This window comes from Otolemur garnettii, unplaced genomic scaffold (assembly GCF_000181295.1).
Source record: "Otolemur garnettii isolate 467f Iridium unplaced genomic scaffold, OtoGar3 scaffold00017, whole genome shotgun sequence".
NCBI classification, from domain to species: Eukaryota; Metazoa; Chordata; class Mammalia; order Primates; family Galagidae; genus Otolemur; species Otolemur garnettii.
In genome coordinates this window covers 20,832,581-20,851,393 of record NW_003852412.1, presented here as the reverse complement: position 1 = coordinate 20,851,393, position 18,813 = coordinate 20,832,581, and the positions used below count along the sequence as shown (strand labels likewise).

The following is an 18,813-nucleotide window of genomic DNA, read 5'->3' as shown; positions in this document are numbered from 1 at the left end:
AAGATTGCTTACCATTTCCCAAGAACAACTAATAAGCTGTCTATGTATTTAGGGACAATTAATCTATTTTTAGGAATATAAATTTTACAGCAAATGGTGGTTTGAAAACATAAATATGTCCCAAGTAATTATTAAATTAGGAACCAATTTGAGCACAAAGTGAATGCATGTTTGCTTATACACACTTATGCGTGCAGAAGACACTAAGTGAACACATAAAACCACACCCAAGGAACTGAAATGTGGGAACATACAAAAGACATCTCCTCCAATAAGTAATAGGCCCTCAATTCACCACAGGTGTTATGCCACTCATTCACATCTGGTGTTAATAACTCTGTCTGACATTAGATAATCCTCCTCCTACCATTTCACATGTTTCATGGTTTAACCTTCTAACAGCCACTTCCCCACGCACATTTGTGATCTTTTATTCAAGGTAAAGTACTACATTTATTGTAATACTTACATATTTTTTAATCATTTAGCATGTCTAAAACTATAGTACATTTTTAGTAGGTTCCTACCCATTTTAAGATGTCACTGATAGTTTTTTGAATACCCCTCACCCTACTTTTCCCACAAGCCCTGTAGTTTTTATTGCTTGATTTTGCATAATGCTGTGATTTTTAGGGATACACATGTTACATTATAACAGAGCTGACATTAATTGTGAAAATTCCCCAAATTAGGAAAAAAAAATTATTTCAGGAATATAAGGAGTGAGTTTATTATGATCTTTCCAGGACAAATCAATCTTCAGTTTCACTATCAGAGTCAATTGGAATCAATATTATGAGCTGCTCTTAGTACTTGCAAAAATGAATATTTTATGACTTTTAGACCCTCTAAGAAACTTTATGAATCCACTCAGTCCTCTTATAAAATCTAAGTTATATTACAGGATTTTCATGATTTATGGTGTATCTTGAAACATTCTGTTTCATCATCCTTGGAACTATTTCATCATTACTCAATAATTAGGTATTCTAAAAACACTAAAATAATAAAAAGACTAGAAGGATAAGATGCCTACAGCAGTGCCAATGAACTGTGATATGCACATTAAATCCAGCCTGCCACTTGTTTCTGTACATGAAGTTTTATTGAACACAGCCTGCTCACTCTTTTACATATTGTTTTTGGTTATCAAATACAAAGTCTAAAAGAGTTTAGTAGCTGAGACAGAGAAGGGCCCACAAAACCTAAAATACTTCACTTCTGGTCCTTTACAGAAAAGCTTTGCCAGCCCCTACAGACAATGATGCAAAAGTGAAATAAATCATCTCTACTGCATCACTCTTTTATTTTTCTTTTAAACTGTGTTGTCAAGTAACACAGTTAAAAATATAAAAGACTTTTTCTTGCTTTTTTTAGCTTTCATTAAATGTAGCTAAAAATTCAGAATTCTTAATTTTCTTCTTATAATAGTAAAAAGTTGTCAGAGGAAGATAGTTAACAATTATTGGAATTATTGGAAGAATCGGAAGATAACTGCAAAGGAATAGCACTCTGGACTCCACTGAGACGGCAACATTGACTTTGATAAGCAAAATTTCAGGCTATGTTTTTTGAGATGATAATATACTCAATGAATTTCTCAAACTCAAAAATCACTGAGTGAGATCTAATATGATTTGCAAATAGACAAATGAAGAAAGCACATTGTACTCAAAAAAAAAACAACATAGGTTTTCACCACTTTAATTGGTGTTTATACTTCTACATAAAATTATTTTACCCTTAAGAAGTAAAGATTGTACCCTCCAACAAAATTATGAGCCATCAAAGTTTATAGAAGTATTAAAGTACATTTTGATGACAAAGCACAAGTAAGAAAAGAGAACAGATCATAAGCTACAGCCTAGTAGTGACGTATTAATAAAATATGGAATCAGCACTGCATTTTGATAGGTAAAGTGTAACTAGAGTAATTATAAGCAGAACTTATTAGAGATGTATTAGAAATCTAGAAGTTAAAAATAAAAAGAATCTAGAAGTAGAATTTATAAGATTGGGTATGTTCCAGGTCCATGCATGAAAGGAGAAAAGCAGATAGTTGCATTCAAAAGACATTGCCAATTTCAGGTATGTAAGCCTTTACAACCATGGAAATATGGAACAGAATTTGGATTTGCTATACTAGGTATTAATATTTTACTATAGATTCTAATAAAGTTGTTTGCTAGATTGTCCCTTTGTCCTTCTGTTAATTATTAGTAAAATGACTTAAGAATATATTAATAAAAAATGTAAAAGGGTACACTATAGACCAAAATGGTAAAATAGTGATAACTGTGCTTTTCTGGTAATATATTTATATTTATCAATCTTTATTTCAGATGATGATACTTAGTATTAGCTGCAGAATGGAACATTTTTATAGTTTTCAATTTTATCCATTTTTAACTATACAAATGTGTCCATAAACATACCACTAAAACAAATGTTAAAATGCTAAGTTTTCCACATCCCAAACCCATAAAAACAAAAGCCACTGACCTGCATTGGTACAGGTTCCTTAAGATAATACCCTTCAACAATCTGTTCTTTTCGATAGTGATCTATGATGTCAGCAATGCTGTTAAAGTAAAAATTACTAATATTGACATGTGTCTTAACAGAAAATACAAAATCTTTTGAAATACATGTAAACCTTGTTATCAAGAAGTATCTATTATCAAATTTTTAAAGCATATATTCCAAATACATTAATAGAGTAAATGATCATAATAATCACATCATTTTAGTAAAATAATAAGGTTCCCAATATAGGTTCATAGATCAGAATACCTAAATCAGAAATTACAATTTCCTATACACATCAAGCAGAGAGCCAAGTCAATAATACCTATACTCAAAGGTTTTTGTTTCTGTTTTTTATAAAACAAGTACTTTTGAGATATTGAGAATGAAGGACTGACAGAGAAATGGCATTTAGTTAGGAAGTAAAGTTTAAATAAACCAAGAATTCTTATTATCAAAACATCAACATATTCTGCTTTTATATCAGATGCAGTTAGGTCATAAAACACATGAACAGGTGAAAGAAGAAAGCCTCTCCCCCTTAAAAAACATACACACACAGGAATACTGCAATAGAAGGAAGACTTATTGATACCTTTGATTAAAAAAATGCTTTAAATTGGGCTTGGCACCCATAGCACCCAGCCACATACACTGAGGGTTGTGGGTTCAAACCCAGCCCAGGCCAGCTAAAAAAAAAAAAAAAGAACAATAACAACTGCAATAAAAAATAGCCAGGTGTTGTGGCGGGCACCTGTAGTCCCAGCTACTTGGGAGGCTAAGGCAAGAGAATCCGCTTAAGCTCAAAAGTTGTAGGTTGCTGTGAGAGACACCCGGCACTCTACCCAGAGTGACCAAGAGAGACTGTGTCTCCCCACCCCCACCCCCCAAAAAAGCTTTAAATTGTTATATTTGAGATAAATAAAATAACAATGTATTTTTACATAAAGTTTAGCATACCATGATGTGGGATACTTTTGATATTTAAAAGAGATCTTTCTCTATATAATCAGTAACCTACTAATAAAATCCTAAATATTTAAATCCTAAAGTTTTAAACCTAGCAAACCTTTCTCTAAACACATTTTGTTTAACCTACTACTCTATTTTCTTCATAGTTCTTCCTACTAATAAAATTAGAATATACATGTGTATATATCCAAATATAAATTATCTTCCCTCTACTATGAAGTTAATTTAAACCAAATATAGTGTTAAAAAAGCAAAACAAAAAAACCAAAAAGATAACTAATTTTTAAAAAGTATGAATAAATATGAGCTAAATTTATTTACCAGAGGCAGCATTTACTACAAAGAGACGGGGGTAAGGTGAAAATGAGACAAATGAAAAGATATGATCACAAAAAGGACTAGGAACTTCTTTTAAGTTTTAAAAGAAAAAAATGTAGGCTCGGCACCTGTGGCTCAAGCGACTAAGGCGCCAGCCACATACACCTAAGGTGGCAGGTTCAAATCCAGCCCGGGCCTGCCAAACAACAATGATGGCTGCAACCAAAAAATAGCCAGGCGTTGTGGCGGGCACCTGTGGTCCCAGCTACTTGGGAGGCTGAGGCAGTAGACTCGCTTGAGCCCAGGAGTTGGAGATTGCTGTGAGCTGTGATGCCACAGCATTCTGCCCAGGGGGACAGCTTGAGGCTCTGTCTCAAAAAAAAAAAAAAAGAAAGAAAGAAAGAAAGAAAGAAAAAGAAAAAATGTAATGTCATATAAATCCAAAACTGTTAAAAGAAAAGTAGTTGAATGTAACTAGGTAACACCAAATTGACAATGTCTTTTAAAGCAAAAAGCATCAAATCTATACAAATCAGTAAGTATCAAAGGTTTCTGGCTCAGTAAACATTAAATGCAATCAACCTGTGTAGCACCTCAGTGTTACAATATAATTGTTTTCCATGAGCTCAAGGAATAGGAAACTTGTGAAGTATAGTTCAGATTGTTCACGAGCAAATTCCAAAGTGTGTAGCAATCAGATAGGTTTTTACTAGTGCGCTAGACTTAAGAATTTTTTTAAAATTATTTTTCTGTTCGGTATCTATCCAGAAATATCTAAGGAAGCAGTCAAGAAAGATACAACAAACCAAAATTTCCCAGACATTCCATAAAAGTTCTACCTATGAAATCAGACAGATTTCCATCTCGGAAAATTAAAACATGTTCAGCATAAACTTACTTGTGAAATAAATTTGAGTTCTTAGAAAGAGATACTATGTCCTGTACTCTAATTTTAGTAATGCACTTAGTACATAAAACCATGTGCCCATCCTGTTAAAGCATAGATAAGTGTTAATAATGACCTTCAAGGTATGACCCAAATCATTCCCTTCTCACTACCACTTGAACTCTCTTCCACTGATTCTCATTCTTATTTATTCAAAACCTGAATTTATCACAGGCTGCAAACCATCTTTCTAGTAGACCTCAGCACTAATAATGCAGAATTTCTATCTTTTTCTTTAATGTATATGTACAGGATCTGTACAGTGTATTTCACAAAGGAGAATGGTAAATTAATACTTGCTAAATTAAATTTCCTGTTAGGTGCCTCTCCTACTTTTTTAAAGCTTTGAATATAGGAACATTAAAGTTATATCTTAACAGTTTCTAAATGTACAGTTAATGGGAAGACTGGCGAGCACAGTATGGCTGTGCTAAATAGATCTATTCAAAAATCCTACTGGCTACATTTGTATCTGATGTTAACATTAAGTGATAATCACAGAGGTGAAGCTTCCTAGTGTTCCTGATATTATTGCTGAAATGGAGAATGTATTTCCTTATGTTGTATAGACTAACAATTCTGCAATAATTTGGAAAGAAATGTGCCCACAATATTTCTTTTTGCTTGTTTAACATGTTCTTTATGAACACACACAAAGAACTATGTATGTTGCCACTGCTATCTTTGGAGGATAAAAGCATTTTAAGGAAGTTTAAGTTAGTAAACAAAACAAACTCCCCCAAATAATAATAACTCCCCCAAATAAATAATCTATATAAATTATTTTTCCTTTTAAAAAACCTTACTCTTAAAAAGATGATTTTTTAATTTGTAATTGTGTATGTTCCAAATCTCTATAAAACTAGATACCAGAAAAAATTAATTTTCCTACATGAAGTGCTCACTTTGCAGCTAGCTATATTTTACTAAGGATGTCTAGAACTCGGAATGTAGCGTAGAAGGTGCTTAAGCAGCTCACATGGGCACAGAAGATGTGCAAAAGGATCCAACTGTCTAGACTCACATCTCCATCTGCTGTCTTACTGTCCACTGAACTCTCACAAGCAACTACACACAAGACCTTATTTTGGGGGGGTTTTGTTGGTGTTTGTTTTCCAGAAAAACCAGCTGCTGGATCTCTATTCACTCAAAAGTCCAGCTGTAACTGAGAGAAATTCTACTTGGGATGGAGAATGCTGCTGTGATATTTGAGGGCTTAAATGTCAGTATTTTAGCACAAGATTATGCCAGTCACCAAAAGAAGAAACACAATTCAAATAACCACGTATGGGAAAACCTTTACATCCAGAAATGAAGATTACTTTCTCTTTTACAGAAAAAATACTGACATTCCACCATATGATTTCCTCTGTTAATTTATTTTCCTAACAAAATAACTAAACTTCATTCTGAATTGTGAGATAAGCAGAGCTTACTTTGAAGGTGAGGAGTAGAAATCAATAATTATCAATAAGAAATTCCAACTAGAGACCAACACAATTATATATATGGTAGCATCTGTATGTCTCAGGTAACTCTTTAGGAACCTTCGTTTCCTATTACAATGTCTCCCCGATGAAAGAATATATATATTTTTTCTAAGATTAAAGGTTCTTCTTACAGATAATATACGGATTTAGCAAATTTGTTGCAAATAGCTTATATACAAATAATTTTTAAAATCACAAATTACTTTGGAAGAAAATAAATTATAAGTTATTAATTTATATTCATGTTTGACAGTGCCTAAAAAATTCTTGGACATGACTGCTACTACTAAATTATACTAAAGCTCTTGTAATTTTAAAAAGTGAGGAACTTTTTATATGATGTTTGAATCTGATATACTATAAAGATGTCAACTAGTTTTGCCAAAAGTAAAAGATAATCAAAAATTTCTCATGATTTACCTGTTATAATATCGGCCTCCCATCATGAACTGATTGTTTGGTGTTGGGCATATTTTAAATCTCTGAATATTTTCATTAGTCCGAAAATAAAGTGAATAATCACCAGGAGTATTATCTGAAGGCCTCACAAGAAAACTGCAGACTTGGCCAACTGTAAAAATTAAGCTATTAGTTTATTTCCTGATTATTAAATAAAAAAGAAAAAATGTTTAACTAGTATAATTACAGAGTACATACAAAATCATAAACATGTAAATTTTCACAAGTTGGTTCTTAAAGACAATTTTATATATTTTCTGGTTTATAATTCACAGCCACCCATGTTGCTGTCTGCAAAACCTCTGATATGACTTACCACCTTTATTACATACAAATAGGGAACAGAAATTTTGCAGCAGTTGATTCTGATCAATAATGTTATAACTTGGAAAGTCTAACCTAAACACAGTTAGGGGACACTGGCTAAACTCAGACAGTCTGTGTGTAAATCCTCTCAATAAAAAGCCTCTAAAATTAAGACAAATTTTGCTTAGGAACAGTCTGTATTTTATCAGTGTTTCCAATTACAGTAGAATCTGACTGCAGGACTGTAACAAACTGGCCAATATACAGAGATGGTCAACATAAGGAATTAGGGCTACTACTGTTCCGATATGTACATGTGGTACGTGTCCAGTCTGCAAAAATTAGGTCAACTTAAGGAGGTGGTCAACTATGGGGGTTCTACTGTATTTTCCTATTAATTGTAGAGAAGTTTTTTTGCTATCTTCCATTAGAAATAACTCCTGATACAGAGATACTCTGCCTTTTCTCCATTTAAGTCATAATGACATAGAAAAGATCAGGACCCGACTGTTTTTAGGAAAGCAGAATGAACACATTTTTAAAACATTGATGTAATTTTTGTATAAATTACTAACAGTTCTAATTGTCTAACCCAAGGCTTTTAATATTGAGTAATTTCACATTCAATACAAAGAAATGAAAAATAAACCTCCTTAAACTTCTAAGGCTTAATACAAAAAAAAAGTAAAAAGTAAACAAGAAAGTTGCAGAAAATATATAATTTATAGGCTGAAATAAAAATGTTTCTATGTGTAAGTCAATACAACAAATCTTGGTGAAAAGAATCCGGGATAGTCTGTGTATTTCTTCCAGAAAATTAAGATAGAAATTTCATGCAAGTTGCTTAGTGTACCTTTAAGGAGAGAAAAATCCTGCCGGATTCTCAAATAGCACAGGACCCAAGGAAAACACAAACTAATGTAAGGAAATCATGCCTAAGACAAGAGTGAGTGGCTCAACTACCTGGCTGGTGGGCACAAGTTCCAAAAAAGAAACTTATATCCAAAATTCAACAACAAATTCACTACAGTTTTATTTGGGTCCCACTTTGAAAGCTGATAGAATGTCACTCTGGTTTAGCATTTATTCTCTATTACCACCATATAGAATTATCAAATTCTTTTTTATTTTTGAACCCACTTAAAACCTACATCCTCATGATAAAATTAAGCACTTCAAAAACCTCTTCAAATCTTTGTAAGTGCAAAGCATCAATTTAAAATGCAATGTCTTATGGCTTAAAACAATAATTAAGATCATATCTTTAATAATCAATAGCTTATTCACCATGAGAATCTATTTTACCAAACACATAAAGTACCAAACAAGGATCATTTTTAAATAAATAAAACTTCTAAATTACATATGACAGTTTAAACTTGTCTCAAATCTTTAGAAGATGTGATTTACTGAAGGAATATTTGGCAGTTAACATTAAATTCAACCTTAAATAGTAAGAATAAACAATGACAGGATGGTTTTTATTTTAAATAATAAACCCATAAAACAAGGCAACTATTAGTTTGCATTTCTATATAATACCAAGAGTTTTGAAAAATGTTAAAATTTACACATTTCAAATAAGGTTCAATTATATAATTCCACAAGTTCACAAAGATAAATAAATACAAGTATGTCTGCTGTAGAGGAACGGCAAAATAATTAAAAGCAACAAATATCCCTTTACAGAGGACCATTTTTAGTATTTATATAATGAAAAGCTTATGCTATTAAAAAGAATAAAAATGTATATCTGCACAAAAGAAATGATCTCCCAATATATATCCTAACATGAAAAAAGTATGCTGGTATAAATGTGTACATGTGTAAAGGATAAGGAAGGGACATTCGAACACACAAAAAACTTTCAGAAACATACAGAAAAAAAACTAGCATCTAGTGTTACTTCTGAAGAAGGGACCAGGGGCCTGATATAAAAGAAAAATACTTTATTAAATTATATACTACATGTATGTTTAAACTAAAAACAAAACAAAAAACACCAGCTTCTGAGTGCTGGGAAAGAAATTATAACATGCACAGACAGACTGAAGACTAAACACAAAATATATGATAAACAATTAGTTTACTTTTTTATTCTTTTTAAACAGAGATTAGAAAAGACAAGCGAATATACAAGTACCTGTCATAAGTAAATTATAAGCTTCTTGTTTGGAAATCTTCCCATGGAACCATCTTAAAAAGAGAACAAATTATATAAACTGAAAGTCCTTCTTGCTGTTATCATACGACCAAAACTAAAAAACCAGCATAACTTTAATTCAAAATGACCTAACGAAATAAATGCAATGCAGTTGATCAAACTGTCATGTTACTACATTTTGTGGGCATACAACAGTTAATTTCAACAAAATATTAAAAGAAAATTAGAAACAACCAAATACAAACTACAATTTCTTTTCTTTTTTTTTTTTTTCAGTTTTTGGCCAGGGCTGGGTTTGAACCCACCACCTCTAGCATATGGGGCCAGTACCCTACTCCTTTGAGCCACAGGTACTGCCCCAAACTATAATTTCTTTATTAATTACCCCTATAAAAATATCAAAGAGTATATCATGATAATGACAAGGTGATATATGCATGTAGTAAGCGTGTATCTTTTTTCTTTTGGAGTGATGGAGAAATACAGGTAGTAGAGCCTACTCCAGTACTGCCCAGAAAAAAAAATCAATGAATCAATTTTTCTTATATTTCTCTCAAAGTGAATTTTCCTATAGCATGTGATAAATTCTGTCTTCAAATAAAATCAAAATGTTGATGCATAAGATGGGAAGATGAAGCAAGCAGATACTAACATCAAGAACTGAAAGAAAAGAAGGGTATAGTGTTCCTAATTCTGCTTGAGGTAGAGGAGCCTATCGAACTTGGGTGATAAAGTATTTTATATTCTATATTCCTAAGTTAAGCCCTTAGGAAGTATTATGTCACTACAGTCAAGATACATAACATATAATAATTAGAGTCTTTAAATGTTATCTTCAAATGAAATGACAAATCTACTTTAAAAATTATTTACTAGTCATTAAAGTATTTAAAATCTTTTAATTACATTTAAAATCTCCTATTATCTATCTTGCTGATTAATACATTTTAATGCCAACTAAAATCCCATTATCACCTCTCTACCACTTTTCTGTATCTTCTTGGAGTCTACAATTATTTTTAACAATGGATTAAAGAATAAGTTGGAAAATAAACATATTGCAAGACTAAAACATACAAGTGCTCTAAAATCCAGTGTTACAAAGACCTGAACTAAAATATGGTTATTTAAGACTGAGAAGAGGGCACACATTTGAGAAATATTTTAAGAGATTAAAATCATTAGGACTTGGTACCTACACCATGGAAAGAATGAGCAAGAAAGAAATTCAGCTAAAGTTACACCCTCTACTTCATCTCAAAGGGCACTTATGGATATTACTAAGGACACGTTAAAGAATTTAGAGAGCCACAGCCCCTGCTTTAGGAATTAAAGGGAGCCGATGCACACATAAAATTAACCAACAATACTAATTTAATTCATCCTAAATACCAAATGAGTAACAGATTATATATATAAAAAGTTAAGAAAATGGAAGAGTTACAATGGTATTAGTAACAAAACATTTTTCAGTGGAAGTGGGTTATAGCTTTAAATATTTACTGGCATTTGACCTTTTTTTTTAATTTAAAGAAACTATGTTTTATTTAAAATAGGAGTAAAAATCTGCATTTATAGTTTCTCTTAAGTATCAGGAAGTTCTCAACACTAAACTCGTTCTTGTACACATCAACTAGGCAGATAGATCACCTTACAACAGGCAGACACCTTCTGATTTTCTACTTCCCACTGTCTTCCCTGACTCCAAGAGTGAATGTCAGCTGCCATTTATCACCACGCTTACGGGGTTGATATTTAACAATAGGGAACTAGTTCTGTGTAACTTGACCTCTACCAAAGAAGAAAAAAAAGTAAAAGAAAAATTATTGTGTTTAGAGAAAAATAGTAATATATTCACTTGCTTATGTTACCTGACTCCTCCAAGCACTAATTAAAATCTGTAACTCCTAATATCATTGGGGGGGTGGGGGGGAGATTTCAAACTGATACAGTCACCAAGATACAGTCTCAGTAACGGAGTCTATATTGTAGATCCATGAAACAATAAGAAAAATAACCTCAGGCAATACATTTTTGACTTAAGGAAGGGTGGGGAACTAAGGTGACTGCAAAGGGAGTATTCACTTTAAAGTCTATTAAAATAATGTGGGGCCACGCCTATGGCTCAGAGTAGAGCACTGGTCCCATGTACAGGAGGGGGTGGGTTCAGAAGTCCCAGTCCTGGCCAAAAAAGTTGCAAAACAAAAAAATAAATAAATAAGTTAAAAAAAATGTACGATAGAACTGGATTAATGCTTAAGATCTTAAAAAGAAAACATATATATAAAATCAGTCTGAAAGATTATAGAATCTCATTAAAATGGTAAAGAACACCCTGGGGTACTTCTCTGACTGCCCCGCCTAAAAGCAATCTGAACCATAAAGTTTATAGAGGTTGCTACAAAAAAAGAAATACTTACAAAGCACAATTAGCAAAGAAAAAAAAAAAAAACAACGAATACTATGAGTAATCAATCAGAAAACATAGAAATGTGAGGAACTGTGACATCCATAATGTTGTGAATGTAATATTTACTGTTAGTCTTTAATTTGATGATCCAAGAATTATATACAGGTATGGGCTACCTTTCTTCTAAAAATAAAACTTTATCACTAGACCCTTAAGAAAATATTGAGACATCACTTTCCTGAGTCAAATTTAAAAAAAAAATTAAGTCAGTCCAAAATCTCTTTAAATTATTTTTAGGTCAAAATTTTCCAATTAAAAAGTTTACAGTTTTTTTTCTTTCAATAATTACACATACTCACATTTTTCCTTCATGTGGATCTTCTTCCCGGCCCTAAAGAGAAGATATTAAGAAAGTATTATATAATGGACTAGTAATCTATTTTTATTAAAACTCATAAAAATTGTATCTTCAAACATATCTCCACATACATGTATATTAAAAAAGTTGCTTCTGTTCAAGAACTGTCTTTTCGAGGCTGGGCGCGGTGGCTCACGCCCTGCAATTCTAGCACTCTGGCCAGGCCAAGGCAGGCGGATTGCCTAAGCTCAGGAGGAGTTCAAGACTAGCCTGAGGCAGAGTGAGACCCTTTCTCTAAAAAACAGCCAGGTATTGTGGTGGGCACCTATAGTCCCAGCTACTCAGGAGGCTGAGACAAGAAAATCACTTGAGTGCAAAAATCTGAGGTGGCTGTGAGCTGTGGTGTCACCAGAGGTGACAAAGTGAGACTCTGTCTCCAAAAAAAAAAAACTATCTTTCCCTCTCTATTCTTCCCTCTTTGCTGCCATTACTTTAACAGAGGACCCCACCCCCTTTGCTGAACTATTTCAGTAGTCCATAGTATAATTACTTCTTTTTCCCACCCCACCACTCCAATCTGGATTCATCAGTTTCAACCACAGCTCTGCCCTGCATTAAGAAAAACCAAACTATACAAAACAAAATTTTAAAATCAAACCTTCAACACCTGTCTACAAACAGATCAGTCTGCAACCAGACTCCTTATCATAACAATCAAGTCCACATTTCCTATTTCACACTAAGAATTCTCTTTAGGTACTTATACTATGGTCACACTTAACTATCTATTTGCCAGTCTCCCACCACTGTAGCTTGGATTTTTTGTTGTTGTTGTTGTTCTTAGAATATCCTTTCCACAGAATACTTCCTACAGGTTAGATAAAACTTAAACCATCTAGGAAAGATCTCTCTCAAATGCTGCCTCTTCAAGTGAGCCCGTAAAAAGTGAATATGAACTGTTATTTTGAATACAAAAAAGACTTCCTCCCTTTATCATCTTCTGAACTTCACTGAATTCTAAATTCCTAGTTTTAAGATACACTACTATTATTCACTCCATTATAGTGGTTATAAGCATCTTGAGGTCTTTGCCATTCTTTAACACCCACTACAAGCACAAGCACCAGCACAAGGCTGGACAGGAAGTTTTTATTGAGTATCTGGTGAAGTGTAGTACTACCACCTAGCACAGTACCTGGCATTGAGTTTTCAGTGAATAAAGAGTGACAGAACAAGTAGACACATGGTATAACTGTACATGAATTTACTTACCTCAATTTGGTCCTCACTCATTAAATACCTAATAAGGCTAAAAACAAACCTCACTGAATTCCTATTTCTTAGGCAATATGCTGATAAACTATAAAAATGAATAGCATAGCAAAGTGTCACAGGAATGGAAGAAAAAGTATCCAATGTACACAGCCCTTCTATGAAACTAATATATACTTCTCAAATGAAAGAAACAACTTAATTCTAGCCCAAGAATATGGGAGGGGGTGGGGAAGGGGAGGGGAGAAGGGTGGCTGGGTGGTGGGAGGGTAACTGGAAAGATCACCTATATTTCTGTCTAACAAGGGTACAAATGATCTTTTCTAGAACTAGAATGTAAATGTTTTGACACAATGACTATGCAAATGACATGAAATTTATGTGAACCAGCTTGATGAAAGTATTTCAAAATGTATATGAAAACACTACACTGTACCCCATGTTTGTATTAATGTAAGAATAAAAAAAAAAAAAAGAAGACAATACTAAAAGTATGTTAGGAAACTGTATATCAAACCAGCACATTGTACCCCATAAATGCACTAATGTTACTATTTAATAAAAAAAAATTAAGAGGAAAAAAATAAAAGTATGTTAGGAATCTAAAAAAAAAAAAATGAATAGCATTAGGCTTGGTGCCCGTAGCACAGTGGTTACGGTGTCAGCCACATGTACCTAGGCTGGCAGGTTGGAGCCCAGCCCAGGCCAGCTAAACAACAATGACATCTGCAACAAAAAAAATAGCCGGGCACTGTGGCAGGTGCCTATAGTCCCAATTACTCAGGAGGCTGAGGCAAGAAAGTCACTTAAGCCCAAGAATTTGAGGTTGATGTGAGCTGTGATGCCACAGCACTCTACCAAAGGTGACATGGTGAGACCCTATCTCAAAAAAAAAAAAAAAAAAAAAGGTATTATGGAAACAGGAGGAAACAATTTGCCCTAAGAGAATTTAGAAAGGCAATAAAATCTCTATGAAAGAAGGGGTGACATATGAACTGAACTGATAAAGATGAACCATATTTTACAAGGCAGTCTATCAGGACAGGAGTGTCAAGGAACAGTGAATGGCTTAGAGCCATTCATGAGCTCAACATCTACTGAATGTCAACTAATGCAAGATACTATTCAGGCAGTGAGAATACATCATTGAATCAGAGACAGAATCCCTACCTTCAGAGAGCATACATTCTAGAGTCAGTACACCAAAGTCCAGGGGTACTCAGAAAACAGTAATTAGAATTTTAAAGGAGGAAATTCCTTAAATCCAACCACTAATTGAATGCCTGGACCATCTTCAGAATCTGAACATGCACCTAGGCTGGTGGGTTCACCAAATGGTTTTTCTTTTCTCTTTTTTTTCCTTTTTGACAGAGTCTCACTTTGTCAACCTTGTTAAGAGTACCATGGTGTCATAGCTCACAGGCTCACGCAATCCTCTGGCCTCAGCTTCCCTGAGTAGCTGGGACTACAGGTGCCACAGGTACCCGCCACAATGCCTGGCTATTTTTAGAGACAGGGTCTCACTCTGGCTCAGGCTGGTCTCAAATTCCTGAGCTCAAGCAATCACCTACCTTGGCCTCCCAGAGTGCTAGTATTATCTTGGCCTCCCAGGTGTGAGCCACCACGCCTGGCCCCAAACGATTTTTCAATTTACAAGGAATTCATTATCTTACAATAAAAGCCCATTGTGAAACATTATTCTAAATGTTGGAGTGAAAGCTGTTTATAATTCTAACTTGTAATTGTTACAACGTATGAATATATTCATTTTTAGCAGCCACATCACATTGTTCACTCATACTGAGTTGTTAATTTGTTCTTTCTAAATTTGATCCAGAATTCCAAGAGCTCAAGAAAAATTCAACTATACTGCAATTTCTTTAAATAATCAGGATAAGGAAGGGAGTTATATAGCAGAAAGAGAGAAATCCAACATAAAAGTCTAACAAATTTTATAGGAAAGCCAAGACAGTGAATACCTCAGTCTGAATACTTCTTGCCCACATGGAATAACACTCTGTCCTACTATTGGAATACTAATCTGGGAATTATGAGTTCTAATTCCAACTATTCTAACTAACTATGTGACGTGAGTGTGAAGTATATCATACCATTTCCTCAAATCCTTCACCTTTCCTCAGTGTGTTTAACTTCTATACATCAAGATCTAGGTGCCAAAACAGGCAGACAAGAGAATTAAGAGCAAAGAAGTGTATCTCGCACTGCTATCTTCCTGGAGCAACAATCAGAGCACACATTTCACCATACATGGTATTATCATGTCTGTGGCATAATTTGAAAAGAGTAACTTTGACAGTTGTTAAAAAAAAAATCAATGGAAATTCCATCCCACTGGACAAATCCAAAGGGAAAGAGAAACCTCAAATTTTAATATAATGTTGGATATATTACAAGACCTATCTCTAAAGTACAAACGCTGCTTGAAACTGCTGCCCTATTTTCTAAAACTCCACATATCCAGTAATTTATACTGTGGTAAGATGACAAATATTTTGTGACAACAAAAAAAATAATGGGAATATTCAAAATGTAGAATAATGTAATCATACATGTGTAATAAGTAAATTTTTCCAAAGTTCCTGGAAAACTCTACGCGTGTTTGGAAGATAAGGATCTGAAAGTGAACATGTGAACCATGATCAGGGTGATACAACTTCATTTATGAGGAAGAACAAGAGAGCAAAAAAGGAATAAAAATAAGCCCAAATGTTAATAGTTTTTTCTTACTTAAAAGATGTTAGTATGTTAATGCATTTTTAATTCACAGAAACTCATGAAAGCTTTCTGAAAATTGGTATCTATGTACATGCTAGCTTGATTAAATTCTCTACAAATAAATAGCATTTACTATTGTAAAAGTAAAAAGATTTTAATGAAAAATTACTTATACTTTTGAATTAAGGTCTTTCATAATAGAAATGTATTCATGTCCACTTAACCTGATTATGGACAAATTCTAAATCTTATAAAATATTTAGAATCTGGAATTAAAAAGAAAAAAACAAAACTTACCACCTCTTCTACCAGGTCATCAACAATTAGGCCTTGTTCATCTGTTCTTAGATTTGTAACCCAAATCCATCCATCATCTAATTCATTATGAACAATGAACATATCTCCTTTTAAGAAACTGAAAATAGCAATCATAAAGTTATTAAAATTACAAATTTTAAACATGGAAATTTAAACATTCATACACTACAGCACAGAGATGGTTTGATATTGCAAAAGGTTAGAGTCAAATACCCTAAATATCTGTCCTGTTTCTGGCATTATCTAGGTGGAAAACTCTGAAGATACCTAATAATCTGCATCTTAATTTCCTCATGGGCACCTAAACTATCTATATCATGAATTATTGCTACATTTGAATTAAAATTTCTATAAACAGTAGTTAATTATATGTGCATTGCAGGCTTTTGGGTAGAACTCCAAGAAAATTAAATTGAAAAATGTAAGTTTTAATATTATTACGCTTAAAACACAAAATAAATATAATTAACACATTTTACATGTAGAGTTACTTCAGAAAAAGTTTATGTATTTTTTTATAAGTGGAGTCAAACACAGAAATTTAATACATGAGTAAGGAAAATTATACCTCATAATTTCATTGGTGGTTGTTTTCCTTCCCTTTAAGGCCAGTGAAATAAGAAATAGATTTCGCCCTTTAAATCATGGGACTAGACTACACATTATCTGCCTGAATCAAAATATTACATGTGCCCCATAAATATGTATATTTATATATCAATAAAAATTCAGTATGAAGTATATCTTAGAAAATTTATTAAATGCATACACACACACACACACACACACACACGCCCCCCTTGTTTATCACAGAGGATATATCCAATAAAATACTCTAAAAAGTTTATTGTAGATAAACACAATTAGCTTTATCATGTAGATGATGTCAATTAACATTTTTCTTATTTAAAAAGACACCCACCATCCAATGAGTGGCATTCTTTCTCTGAAAGTGGTACCAAGAGATATATTATTAAAAAGGATGCATGTTATCCTTTGTGTTATTAGTTAGGAGGGGGTCCCATACACAACTTTCCTTTCATGAGAACCTAGATGTTTTCAACCTCCACATAATCAAGGGATTAAAAATTGATGTATGTCATCAAAATAAAACTATCAAAAATTCCCTGAATTTTTCCTTTCAGGCTCAAAAGAATGCTTCTGAATACTTAAGGTTTCAAGATACTACCACTGACTCTATATCCAGAACCATATCTGTCATTTTTTTTTTTAGCAATTTGTCTTTTGGACCCAAACCAAAGGTCTATTAAATAAGAATAAGACATTCTTTTATATCCTTAAAAGTTCTGTCTTCTCTAAACTCAAATTTCTTGGACAAGTTTCACAAAATGAAACTTATACACAACATTTTACACTGTATTTGAATAATCACAGAATACTGCATTCTATCTTGATTCTACAACCCTTAATGATAACCAGCACTTCACTAGATGAATGGTAGACATTATAACTTAAATAAATTATTCCTTTCTAGAACCAACTGCATTAACACAATAAAGAAAATAAGTGTGTGAGAAGTAGGTCACAGGGACATGAACTAAAAGAAAAATGGCAAAGTTCATTTCTTGGTCAAAAGGAGTCATAAGGCTGGGCACAGTTGCTCATGCTTGTAATCCTAGCACTCTGGGAGGCAGAGGTGGGTGGACTGCCTGATCTTACAAGTTCGAGACCAGCCTGAACCAGAGTGAGAACTCATCTCTAGAAATAGCCAGAGTTATGGCAGGTGCCTCTAGTCCCAGTTACTTGGGAGGCTGAGGCAAAAGAATCACTGAAACCCAAGAGTTTGAGGTTGCTGTGAGCTGTGATGCTACAGCTCTCTACCCAGGCTAACAAAATGAGACCATTGGGCAGCGCCTGTCACTCAAAGGAGTAGGGCTCCGGCCTCAGATGCTGGAGTGGAGGGTTCAAACCCAGGCTGGCCAAAAACTGCAAAAAAAAAAAAAAAAAGAGAGAGAGAGAGAGAGAGAGACTCTGTCTTAAATAAACAAACAATTAAAATGTTAAAAAAGAAAGGAGTCATAAGAAATTTTTAAAATTTCAAGTTGTCATTGTTGCTATGCCAACTTTTTTAGTGTGAAACAAAAAATTATTTTAAAATGCTTATATTATTAAGGCTTATTATTTATACCATAAAATTCAGTCTGTATTATTTTGCACTTCCCCCCAAAAGGTTAATGTACTTCATTAAATCTTACTCATTTTCAAATGCTTTTACATTTAAAAAATTCACAAATGCATACAAATTTTTTAAAGCCTCATAACTTCATACAAATTTCTATCATCAATTGAAACTTATACTTTTTTTTAAACTTATACATTCTAATTCTTATTTAAATTTTCATCTTTCTAGATCAGCAGGTCTGTATTTGGGGGAGGGGTTTCTCTGGACCTCTTTATGCTCTTAAAAACAATATGCTCTATGGGTTTATCTTTATGTGTTATATCTACTGATGTTTGCCATATTCATTTTTTTTTTTTTTGAGAACAGTCTTACTATGTCACCCTCAGTAGAGTGCA

At 33.3% G+C, this 18,813-nt stretch overlaps 1 protein-coding gene across 1 annotated transcript in view; it reads right to left on the bottom strand.

The window, feature by feature from the left end:
* Positions 1–18,813, bottom strand: part of RASA1 (RAS p21 protein activator 1) — a 95,206-nt gene that overhangs the window by 26,351 nt on the left and 50,042 nt on the right. Inside the window, exons 5-9 of the mRNA XM_003785964.3 lie at positions 16,255–16,372; positions 11,951–11,982; positions 9,161–9,213; positions 6,673–6,823; positions 2,503–2,581 (exon numbers count right to left, since the gene is read on the bottom strand). Coding sequence (XP_003786012.1) covers positions 2,503–2,581; positions 6,673–6,823; positions 9,161–9,213; positions 11,951–11,982; positions 16,255–16,372 — 433 coding nt within the window. The remainder of the gene's footprint in view (positions 1–2,502; positions 2,582–6,672; positions 6,824–9,160; positions 9,214–11,950; positions 11,983–16,254; positions 16,373–18,813) is intronic.